This window comes from Juglans regia, chromosome 7, assembly GCF_001411555.2.
Source record: "Juglans regia cultivar Chandler chromosome 7, Walnut 2.0, whole genome shotgun sequence".
Lineage (NCBI taxonomy): Eukaryota > Viridiplantae > Streptophyta > Magnoliopsida > Fagales > Juglandaceae > Juglans > Juglans regia.
In genome coordinates this window covers 48,263,454-48,276,403 of record NC_049907.1, presented here as the reverse complement: position 1 = coordinate 48,276,403, position 12,950 = coordinate 48,263,454, and the positions used below count along the sequence as shown (strand labels likewise).

General features: G+C 33.0%; 2 protein-coding genes across 4 annotated transcripts; both read right to left on the bottom strand.

Moving 5' to 3' along the window:
* Window positions 1–1,723: 1,723 nt before the first annotated feature.
* Window positions 1,724–2,593, bottom strand: LOC108981948 (cyclin-dependent protein kinase inhibitor SMR1-like). Its single transcript, XM_018953204.2, has one exon. The coding sequence runs from the start codon at window positions 2,364–2,366 to the stop codon at window positions 1,989–1,991; it is 378 nt and encodes a 125-aa protein (XP_018808749.1). The 5' UTR covers window positions 2,367–2,593; the 3' UTR covers window positions 1,724–1,988.
* Window positions 2,594–8,276: 5,683 nt separating this feature from the next.
* On the bottom strand, window positions 8,277–12,648 carry LOC108980848. Of its 3 annotated transcripts, none has more exons than XM_018951875.2 (6): window positions 12,531–12,648; window positions 11,693–11,861; window positions 10,398–10,593; window positions 9,483–10,310; window positions 8,770–8,942; window positions 8,277–8,632 (listed from the first exon to the last, which is right to left on the bottom strand). In XM_018951875.2, exons 2-6 carry the CDS (start codon window positions 11,824–11,826, stop codon window positions 8,527–8,529), a joined length of 1,437 nt encoding a protein of 478 aa, XP_018807420.2. In that variant the 5' UTR covers window positions 11,827–11,861; window positions 12,531–12,648; the 3' UTR covers window positions 8,277–8,526. The 3 variants fall into 3 exon arrangements, with proteins under 3 accessions (XP_018807420.2, XP_018807421.2, XP_018807419.2); XM_018951876.2 differs by having other exon boundaries at window positions 9,483–10,307; XM_018951874.2 differs by having other exon boundaries at window positions 9,483–10,593.
* Between the last annotated feature and the right edge of the window lie 302 nt (window positions 12,649–12,950).

Genomic DNA, 12,950 nt, shown 5'->3' with positions numbered 1-12,950 from the left:
TTCATGTATATAAACACATTAATCTTGTGGTTTTTACTTTTTATTTTCCTCTAATTTTGGTCAGGCATGATTTAAATTCATAAACAACTAATTTTAATAGGATCTATTTTGAATGTATAGATACTCAAATCTGAATTCATGAACTAGTACTAGATCAGATGAACTACTTGTAATAGGATCTATTTTGGATGTATAGACCATGTACAGATCGATTTGGATTCTAATGTGGTACAAATTAAACATGAGGGTAACGTTTTGGACTATATAAAATATTGCATGCATATATGTGTCTAATTACATTATGGTCACGTAGTAATTAACTAATTTTCACCATCCTGACGGTGGAAAATTTAAGTAGTGGAGAGAACAGTGGATCTGGCCCGATTTGGGTGGTTGAGGGATGTTATTAAATATTATTAAGAATATTAGATGCTATTCTAAAAGATTTCCAGAACACACATTAATTATCTAGATCATATTGACTAGATCATGATTGCCCTTTTTTCCTTTGGTACTTCATGAAGGCCGGATGCAGGCCCTTTGATTGAGCTCCTGCCTTCTCCTGCAATAAACTAAATTGACCGTGTTAAATATTAGAAAATTAATAAGTTATTTTGGAATATTATAAATGACGTGGTACTATATAATATAAAATATTCCTATCTTATGATCAGAAGAAAATGTCATTAGAATTACTTATAAAGCAACTAATTTTTTATGATATAACATATCATATATATTTATATATATAATGAGATCAATATATTAGTAAGTGTACGTATGTATTCTGAGATCATTACTTAAAAATTACTGTTAATTAGGCAGAGACGTACGGACATAGTACCATTATGCATATTATATAAATTAATCCTAAAAGTTACCCAATTGGTCAATTCCATATTTCAGTTGTGATCTTGCTATAAAACCAGTTAAAATAATCCTATTAATTATTTGGTAAATTAAAAATTCCTAGGGTCAGGTGAATTATTATAATTTCTAATAAAATTTAATTGCTGATATATATATATATATATACATATCTAATATTCATTAGGATAATGCATATATATATATATAATGAAAAATATCAGTAGTACTGCATGACATAGCACGTTGCATCATGGTGTTGGTTTTTTTTTAAATAATAATAGCGATGCATTATTTTGTAGATATCAATACGTGCAAACCTCTCTCTCTTTGTTTGAAAATCAAGTTGATGAATCCAAAGCCGTGTCAATCACTCAACATTAGTATTTCAAACGCGAGACGGATCAACCATCTTAACCAACAACCAGTGAAATAATGCACATCGAAATTCATCATTTTCCTTAAGAAAATAATAAAATAACAAGAGCAAGCAACCCCTCATCTATATGTACCAAATCATCAGCTGATCTTTCTCTACAAAACAACTTTCAGTATATATATTTATAACCTTTCTAATCTCTTTAGGCCTAGCTCGTTTATTTTTACAAATTATTTTATTTTGTTTAATCATTACAATTTTTTTAAACTTACGCACAAAATGTAATAAATAATTTAGTTTTTTCGAATCTTAAAATAAAAATAATTTAAAAAATTATATTTTAATAATATTTTATTCAATTTTCAACTCGTCTCTAACGATGCCAATTCGTAAAAATCTAGCCAAATATTACAAAAAAAAAAAAATGTGATAAGAATATATCCAACTAAAAAAACAAACAAGCACAAATAACTCAAGTGCAACTTAGAAATTCATTCGGATGTGAATTCATTGATTTATAACCAAGGTTCAGATCCCAAATTGTCCGAGATTTCAGACACTTACAAGGACCCTTAAATCCAATCTCGTACAGAGTGGGATATATGAACGTACGTAGCATCCGGCCATATCCAGACAGCTTACAAATTATATATCGAAAACAACAAATTAAAGAAAAGAAAAATAAATAAATAAACATGAATAGTCGTGTAAAATTTTCAACCTTGGCAGGCAGCGTGCGAGATCATTTACATGGGCACCTGCTCCGCCTCTTGACGGACGTAATAGCAGATACGTTCTCAAAGCTCGATCTGAAAAACGCATCGACCTCTTCAGGGTTCACGATCTCGAAGAACTTTAGCTCGGATAGTTTTCTTTTGCACGAGGGTACCCTTCTGGGTTTCCGAGGCGCCGGGGGACAATCTAAGATCACGGGAATTCTATGTTCCTTGGATGTCGGGGTCCGGCAGCACTCGTTGTCGTCCTCCTTTTCTGGTTCAACGAGTACGCCAGTACCAATATCGTCGGCGATATCGTTGGATGCTTGTGCCGTCGTTTTAGTCTCCACCGTGAGTCGTGGTATTTTCGACAAGTCGTGTAAGAATTCTAGATCGGTGGACATGGTCGCCGATCGTCTTCGTCGTCTATTTTTTTTTTTTTTTTTTGTGCGCTTGTTGGAAGGACTGGAAATGGAGATGAGAGGTGTGGGCTATAAGCTATTTATGTAGGAAAAAGAGTTGGAAGGCGTGCGTTATAAGGCAATAGTCAGAGAGAGAGAGAGAGAGATCGACGTTGGTGATTCTTTTATTTCGAGTATAGTATGCTTGCAAGGGAAATGAGCTGCTAGCTGTGGGGGTGGGTGTGTGACCGATCGATATATATATTAACAGTGAGCTTGGACCCGGCGGGTATGATTTGGCATTTTTACAAGTAACAATTAATGGTAGGAAGCAGCTCGGCAGCTGTGGGGTTTGGCTTAGCTATATATGCCCGTCCACTATAGTACTTACTTTTGGCATTTTTTGTATATATCTTGTAATTTTCACTCTGTCATTAATAATAAACTTTGTCATCATGTCAAAAAAAAAAAAAAAAAATTTGTCATGTTTTGGTTTGTACTACTTATTGTTTTACCATATTTTTTCATGGTAATTAACTTATAATTATGTCCAATTTCTTTCTTTTTTAATTTTTTTATTATTATGGTATGTTGCTTTGCCAGCTAATTTGCTATTAATTATAGAGCAATTAAGTGAGTTAAAGGTTTTTTATTGCATTGTTTTGCTATCGACCGGCTATACTCTCCGCACATTAATGTTGGTCGATCTATGTTGGAGCTACAATATTTAGACTTGATCGGCCTTGTGAATTTTGATAAGACTAATGATTTTTACAAGTTTCAAATAGATAAATTCGACACGGTCCGTTCCTGAAAGTGTATTCCACTATGAAAAATTAAAAAAAAAAAACATATTCTTTTTAGTGAGATTCATCACTTTTAAAAAAATAGCATGCGTAAACTTATCTATTTAGAGCTTATATCATTACTCTTATGATAAAGATCCAACCAACCAACTAACGAGATAGATTGCATGTTGCATGAAGTTATAAAATTAATAATATTGATCTCCACTATTCAACCATATTCTATAATTTTTTCACTAAATATAAATTTTAGGAACTATGTAATCTCAAGATTAGTCGAGATGTTTGTTTCAAATACTTGGTGTCGATGAAAAAAAAAAATTAAATCATAGTACTTAAATTGAAAAAAAAAAAAAGCTATTAAAGTAAGGAAAATTACAGATAAGTGAAAAAAATTAACAGAATATAAAACCAAGTAATTAGTCATTCGTGGAGTGAGAATTGTGTCCAAAACATATCGAGATAGCAAGATTTCTTAATAAAAAAAAATAATTTTCAAATTCACTTATCGACATGTAAAATAGAATATTACACATATTTTAAATAATTTATAATGATAAAACTGTTATAATAATTAAGTGAAATGTTTAGGCAGATTGTAATTAATGAGACAAAAGTAGTTAACTACGTGGCAATGCTACGTTTTCAAGAATAAGTGAGCACGACCGCAGGGGATAAAAAACAAGGCCTTGCACGATCTGGATTAGTGGGCCTTTTGCTTTTCTGGGTTGAGTCATGTGGAACGTAAAACTTACGTTAGAGGCAAAAGGTATTAACTTTGCAGCCACTACATTCCACCCCACGCGATCCCAAGGACCGTGTGTCCACACCAGCGTAATTTGCTCCTTCAACATTTTAAATTAAAATAAAAAATATATTAAAAAAATGATTGGGTTATAGACATATTACAAGAAAAAATATATAAAATAACAATTATTAATACTTTTATCCATGTAAATAAATTAGATAAGAGATTTACTCTCGTAATTACTAGCATATGATCTATGAATAACAATTACTAAAAATTGCATGTAAGTTTCTCACGTAAACAAGCAAGGTGGGGCACTCTAATAACTTACATAATATTATAAATTTAATTTCATGATTAAGGAAATTAAGCAACAAGTATATATAGAATAAATGAAATGACGATCCTTATATAGATGATTTTATAATTGAATTAATTGGAGGGTGACATTCAATCCCATAAGATGAGAGTGGAGGTAGTAATGATCTATCTGGAAAACGGCACATCTCCATGCATAGGATACCATGTTAGAGCCTTCAATACGCCCATCTACCAGATCTCTCTCTCTCTCTCTCTCTCTATATATATATATATATACATATATAAATAATTGAAAAATAGCAAGGGAGAAAGTTGGTTTGGGATTGGGTTTACCAAATAGATACCAAACCATTATCGAAAATGAATCTTTGCACGTGAAGTGTCTGATGGTAACCAACCCAACCCCTACCACCTTTGCTTGGTTTTCACCGCTAATCATCACCTTAATTATCGAAGGTCAAATCTCCATTTTCTTCCTTTTTAATATTCATAATATTAGCATGGAAGGAATACTATGAAGCAACCATTGTCCCCACCCACGGCATTACACCTTCTGCATGCACTATTTTTATTTTTATTTTTATTTTTTTCTTTAAAAAAATTATTCTTTTTATTTTTTCAACGAACAAGTAAATCACTATTAAAAAAAAAAATTGTCATAAACGACTTTTTCTTGTTAATTATTATTATCATCTTGAGACGTACAACATGATTGTGTCGGAACTCCGTGCACTACGAGGTAACGGTAGCGTGAACTTCAAAGCAATAAGCTTTGTAGGCGAGCCAGATCACAACGACATTCCAAATCTTACCTCGTTAACCACCACTTTATTCCTCATCTCAAGGTTTCTTAACAACTATAACCTCTTCTTCTCTCTTCCATTTTAATAATAAGAAATGATTTGTATAAATTATAAACAGATAAATTTTATATAAATTTTTATAAAAAGAAATAGATTATATCTTAAAAATATGTAAAAAAAATTATTTTTTATTAACGAGACTTATTATTTTACAAAAGATTTATATGAGACTTATTTATTTAGGATTTGTATCTAGTATTACTCTTTAATAATTCTCTCAATCTTATTATTTTTGCATTCTTTTAACCGGCGGCCAGATCCAAAGGAAGGAAAAAAAAAAGTTTTTTAACAAGTTATAATATTTATACTGCATATTCTTTTTTAAAAAAAGATAAAAACTATTATTAAAAATAATAATTTTTTCACGTGAATATCTAATTTATTTATTTTTTTAAAGAGAATACGCGAGACTTACAAATCTTAAAACTAGAAATATTATTTGTCAGAACAGAACGAAAAAGATCATCGAAGAGATCAAAATATTTTGTTCATGTTGATGTTTGACTGGATCAGAAGTTTAGGTGATTATTAATTTACGACTATTTAATTTGCCATTGTAATTAAAAAGGTAGCATATGTATCACATGCCTTGGAAAAAAAATGTTTCAGTTCAATTGTAGATCAGCATAATTATAAAGTACTAGTCGACCATGAAAAGACGTATGATATTCATAAATTCATTCATAAAGCAGACAGTTCTACAGATCAGGAGATTTTATTCCATGTTCTTTGCTTGTTAGCCTAATGAACATATATTACATGTTCTCCATCCAGCTGTATTATTCTTCCGATCGAGCAGTACTACTTGGACTTATTTAAATCGATTATTTTATGTATGTAATATTAGAAGATGATGATGCATGGAACACATGAGTACTGGCCACGGCCGCGCGCCTTCGTCATGTTCTGCTATATATAGCAACTTAATTTCATGTTAAATTTTCAAAATGTGACCTCTAATTTTATATTAGACATGAATACTTTTACGACGTTGTTTTTAAGGATTATTAATATATATATATATATATATATATATATATATATATATATAAATATATGGGCCGTTCATACCATGCAATATGATGAGAAGTACTACTCATCCAACAAATTTTTTAGAGCATTTAGGGCAGGTTTGGGACACAAGATAAAATACAAAATTCTCATCTCATCTCATCTTATCATTACACATTTTTTAAATCTCTATACAAAATATAATAAATAATTTAACTTTTTCAAATCTCAATACATATTTTTTAAATTTTAAAATAATAATAATATTAAAATATAATATTTTAAACTTTAAAATAAAATATAAAATTCTCATCTCATCTTTCAAATTTATATTACAATATATATATATATATGTACGTACGTTCACATTAATTTACATGTACACTAGTATCATCATGCACGCATGTACGTACAACTTTTAATTTCATTGTCAAAGAAAGGAAACATATATTATAATCATTAGGTGAGTCGGCCGTACTGTCGCATCATGATCGTGAGCTAGCCTATATAGGTGAGTACTCACCTATGGAGGGGGGCCATCTGCCATCAACCATCTTCTTCTGCATGCTCTTTCAAAACACGTACATGTGCGAGCTAGCCAGTAGTACTAATATTTTGATGATCTGGATTCTGGAGTAGCAATACGGGGGTACAAACTCCTAGCTAGCTAGCCTATTAATTAATTTATTGGTAGATACATATTTATGAGCGATAAATAGAATACTGTTGGATCAAATCATTAACGTTTAGAAAGCTGGCATCACCTGATCCTTAACTTCACCAAAGTTAATATTAATTGGTTTGTTTCAAAGTTTTTGTACTCAAAATAAAACCTCTGGGCCCGTACGTGCATGGAGTCGATGGTACATAAAGCCTCCATAGTTAATTCAGTAGATACTAAAGTTAATTTAGCAATTGAATTATTAGTTCTCGAATTATGGAATTAGATAAATAAATATTTATTAATATCATGATTGTATGTAGAATTATTTATAAATTAAATTAATATAAAATTCGCTCTAATTTAATTTACGGCTATGCAAGATTAGTGCGCTAAAAATCTGGCCAGCTTGGATGAGGACACAAGGCAATTGAACATTGATGAGATTACACCTAGTTACTTATATAATTTTTTAGAGATTAATTAATATCATGGATAATTTCAATATTATAAATATATATATGTATATATTTCCACCAATTACAAAGCATGCAGTAGTACGTATAGACCATGGCATTGAGTAAAAGTAAAATGGCCATAACATTGAAGGTATGAAGTATCTGGTGATTAATGTGTATCTACTGAATTTATAAAAAACTTCATGTTAATTAATGTGTATCTACTGAATTTATAAAGACAATAATTACAACAGCTAAAAGAAAGGCATAATAAGTACCGCGAAAGTCACGGCCACAACGTGAGCTTCTTTCTAAGTAGAACTGCAAAGGGCACAAAACACAAGTGGTCTGATCTTACTTTAAAAGCCACGTACAGACAGGTTGAAGTACTAATTAATGTGCATTTAATAAACCGTTTCTTTTTCCCTTAGCTTTCTCGAAATTACATTTAAGTTAAATTGATTATATATATATATATATAATATTAAATGTATTTAAGAAAAATTTACTTCTCTACATATAGTTATTGATATGTTAAAAATTATAAAATTTTAAATTTAAAAAAAAAACTAACAAAATGAATATTATAAATAAAACTATAAGTACATATATCACACAACTCATCTATCTTATATCTTATTCAATCTCTACCCAGCTAGTAATTAGTTCGACTTTAATTCCTTCGTGTAAAAGTTAAACCTCTCCACAACTCTATATTTCTTTTTAATATAGATTTAGTATTTATATTTAAAAATATTTATAATTTTTTTCTATATATATATTTAAAATAATTTTTTTCTACATGATAAACTAGTAATAGAATAAAAATAATATAATGTAAGATGAATTATAAAAAAAAGGCCCTTTTACTTTTTTTGGAATGTAACTGATCCAATAGGCAATATATATATACTTCGTTGTATGGATTTTTATGCCGAGATTCGAATCCCTCTTTTCTTTCTTGTCAAGACTCATGACTTGATATTTTTATTCATCTTTCAGTCAATAATTTTTGTGTCTCTTCAAGGATATCTCTGTCTATATGGTACGGAAAAGATTAACATGCTGATCTCACTTAAGAATTCACAAGCAAGAGTACAAGGGAGCAGAGCATGGGAGAGAGAGAGAGAGAGAGACATGTCCTTGAGTGTCCATGCAAGTACCTCCAACTAGACCCTCCCAAAAAGAGGAAGAAGAAACAACCACGCAATTTAACATAAGAACTACCCCAAGACATCAGCCACTATCTGGCTGGTATATAGTTCTCTATATCCATAAAGCAGTCTCCAAGCATTTTACTCGGTCCAAAATTTTATAAAGGCGACTACAAATGCTTTAATAGTGTCCAGAAGCGGATTTTTTTCTGGTTTTCCGGATCTTCTGGTTGTTTTCCAAGATTCACTGCACAAATAAACAGAGCAAAAGAATTATAAATGAGCTCAACATGAACCAACGTAAATGCTCCAAATTTGTGAATGATAGAGCATCACAAATTAAGTGCCGAATTCGGGATGGAGTTACTAACTAGAGATACTTACAGATTTATTCTATCTAACGTCGGGTTGCTTCCTTTCTGGGAGTTGCCACTGCACTGAACATCAGCTTTAGGTTGGTTCACACTCATCCTGGGGACGTTTACCTCACCACTACTACTGCCAGTATAAGTGCCATTGAGAATATTGGTATGGACGTTATTTGGAGCACTTAAGGCCTGCAAAAGAACAGTGGCAAGTGGCAACAATTCCCGACATAAGTTCTGCCAGCAAATGTTTTTTATGAGCTATACATAGCTAGCAAACTACTTAGGTGCATCACCACTAACTGAATAAATTAGTTTCAGCAAAAGAATACCAATGAATCAATTTTGATCATAATACCAACAGCTGGCAATTTATATGCTACGTTCTCAGAGTGTGCCGAAAACATTATACTTTTTCCCCAGTCATGTTTCATTTATATACCCAATAGAAAGTAAACAATTATTAGAAAATCTGACTTCATTCACCAACAATAAAATTTCTAAACAGAGAATTCTGAAAGGAAAATACTTTATCCACAAAAGTAAACCCACAAACTGATGTGACTTGATGTGGTATGTCAGATTATAAAGTAGATATAACGGATTCCATGAAGTCACATCAGTTTATGGGTTTACTTTGTGTAGTCACTTTGTGTCTGTAGCAGTTCTCATTCTGAAAATGTTCACATGCATTTGCATGCACAGACACACAAGTTTCAACAAGAAACTCACCTCAGCTTCAGCAAGTTCCTGGCCTTTCTCAAGCGGTTGAGGTGTTCCAACATCATTGCGATATACTTCAGCTTCAAACACTTTGACATCATGACCATCATCCTTAATGCCTTCTCCAGGGGCTGAGCAATTTGAGTCTTCAAATGATGGCTCTACAAGGTCTTCTACTACTTCCTTGTCCACTAAACTTGAAAGGTTTGCCACTGATTTATCATCCCCCAAATTAGAACTCTTCACGGAATTCATTCCATCAGATAGAAAACTACCATTGCCTGGTTCCAACTCCACCTTTTCAATCTCTTGTTCTTCCAAAGGATTATTCAAATCTCTTGCTTCTCCTAAACTACTTCCATTCAAGTTATCGACTGTTACAGTGATAGGCAGTAATGGAAACACTTCTACCATGACATCCGCTGCTATGGGATTTACTTTTGCCTCAGGTGCTGACAGTTTTTCCTCAATATTCCCCTCTGATTCTGAAGGTTTATTGACTTGGTACTCAGTACATGTCAGTTTGGCAGAATTGACGCTTTGCTCATTGTCAGGCACCTGATATTCTGATACATTCCCATCAGAGACTAAGACTTGCTCTTCCTCTGCAGTTGTAAGAGTCAATTTTTCCATTGATGCTGCCCATTCTTCCTCAAGATGTTTCTCTGCTCCTGTGAGTTCACTTACTTGCAACTCTAAATAAGGCAGTCCATCAGATTTTCGGTTTGTCAATTTTACCTGGTTTCCATTTACAATTTGCCCATTTTCAAACACCTGATGGTCAGGTCCAGTATTATGCCCATCAGAACCTAATACCAGTTCTTCACTTGTTCCCTGCTGATGATTAAATATAAGATGAGTTTCATTGGATTTTAAAAACAAAGTTTGAGGTTCAGTGGCAATTGAACACAATGGGTCTTGTACCAAGAAATGATCATTGCTCCGTTGTTCCAAGAACAGATCACTGCCCTGTTCCTCAGGACTCAACTTAGCAGGGCCCAGCACTCTATTTTCCTGGATTATGTCTCTAACAATCTCCCGCACTGTGTAGAAAGACCCACCGACTTCCTTGTGTGTGAGATTAAGTGATGGGAAATTCCCACTGTTTGACTTCTGATATCTGAAAGCAAGATTTCCAAATAAATGGTATATTAAGGTTTCAAAAATCCATTTTCATGAGAATATGGCAACCAGGACGTTAAAGGGGTTGGCAAAGGTATTGCACCTTTAGCTTACAAATAATCCTTCTAAAAGAAAAAAATGTATATGTTTGACCAGATATACACCTAATGAAATTAGTACCACAAAACATTTTTTTTATATATATACAAGTAGTACCACAAAACAATTGATTATAGACTAATATCTTTTTTAATTGGTAATCAATTATAGACTAATATAATAGGCAATTTTCCATTTAGTTATATAACACACCACATTATGAATCGATTCAAAATAACTTTTTTTTTTTGTTTTTATTGGCACCATGTGCCCTAGAACAGCATCCCGACTAATCCCGGGGGTGCACAAGCCCTTGGTAAGGAGTTTTTCGCAAGTGCACCTCGGGTTATTGAAGAGAAAAATCCCTCAGTCCGATGGCTACTAGAGATTGTTTGCACCTAGTGGAATTCGAACCTTGGACCTTGGAGGGAGCATACCACCAAGACCAAGGCTTTTACCACTTGAGCCAACCCTAGGCCTTCCAATTAACTTAAAATGGGCTTTGTCACTACAATGGAGTTGCTAATGTCTTTGCATTGCATGCATCAACTCACTATATAAATAAGCCAGGAGAGTAGAGTCACAGGCTTTATCCCATAAGTTAATGACAATAGTTTATAGCTTCTCACATGATATTAAAAGTTTTCATTCAAACTGCACATGAATGTAAAGTGAACAAATCGCAGCATTTTGTGTTTATGTATCCAGATAGTTTTCTATAAGATATATCTATATAATTTGATGTTAGTTAAACATAATAAAAGTACCAACTTTTTTTTTATACGTAAACATAATAAAAGTACCAACTAATCCACTGAAACCTAATTTCCCAAAATTCCCCAAGCTGGCTTACTATGTGGGAATGATCAGGGATGATAGGTATGATTAGAAAATGCCTTTACACTACCTAAGCAGGGCATCTAATATCAGTGACTCAAATAAAACCACAACTTTTTTATAGATAATTTATGAATAAAGGAAAGCTGTAATGCAATTACTTCTTTATAAAGGATTCAACCATTGCCTTCCTTTCCTCCTTTGAACGCCGAATCCGAGACTTCCTCCCTTCAGAGTCATTCCTTCTAGCCAGGGCAAACGTTTGACCAACCCAGCCACCCTTCACAGCATACATAATGTTTAGAAGCTCACCACCTTTAGAATGCAAACCTAAAAGTAACACAAAGAACATCAGAGAATTCTTGTTCTAAAAATCTTCCATTCCGAGCATGCGTAAGCTAAAGTACCAGAAATCAGACAAGAAGGATCTTCTAAACAAAACCAACATGGGAAATTTACATTCGTGAAAATTTATGGTAGAGTTTTATAAGGCCCTGTGCATGGCCTCCTTGTAACCAATTATCATTGAAATGGAAACGCTACGAGACGAAATTCTTATAGGTCAACATTGGTAACCATCATGTGGAATTAAAAAGCATAGTCGCGTACAGTGGTTGAATCCCATACAGGATTCGACCCAAAACAACAGAGGTACTAATAAAAGAAAACCCAAAAATCAAAGCAATAATGTAATGATTCCAATGCTTGGAAGTTTACTTGCGGCAGAAAAATTTGAGGATATGGTGACAGAATCAAGCAAAAGTATAGAGCTTGGGAGTGACAAGATCAATTCCAGACAGAAATACAATAAAAAAACAAGTTATAAGGACCACATACATGAACAATCCACCACAAAATGAGGTAAAAGATAGAAAACCCAGCAATCGAAAGCAACGAAAAAAATTAATTCACTCACAAATTGGTTTCAACTGAAAAAAAGGGAAAAAAAAGGAAATGATAACGGAATTGAAGCAATGTGCATGAGAGTCGGAGCATCACCTGGACACGACAGAGAGAAGAGAGAGATTAGGCTTTATCGTTGGGGGGGTTTTTAAAAACCCTACTGCCAGCACAGTAAGATGGTAGAGAGGTTCGTCCTGGAACCCATAAGCACTCTGCACTCCTATTGGTCAAGAGAAGGAGCGCGGGAGTTTGGGGGATAAAGAAGGAAAGTGGGCTGCTTATATTGGGCTTGAATGAGATTTAGTTTAGCCCAATTGACATTCGCATTATCAGCCCAACTTGGGTTATGGCGTTGAGAAGCTCGGATTTGCATTTTACCTATGATGATGATGAATTTTGCAGAATAGAGCGCGTCACAAACTAATGCAGAATTTTGCACTTTTTGCATCTGCGCTCTGCATATTTGCTAGATTCATTCCATGATTTGCATATAAAAAAATAATTTGTATAAGCCTC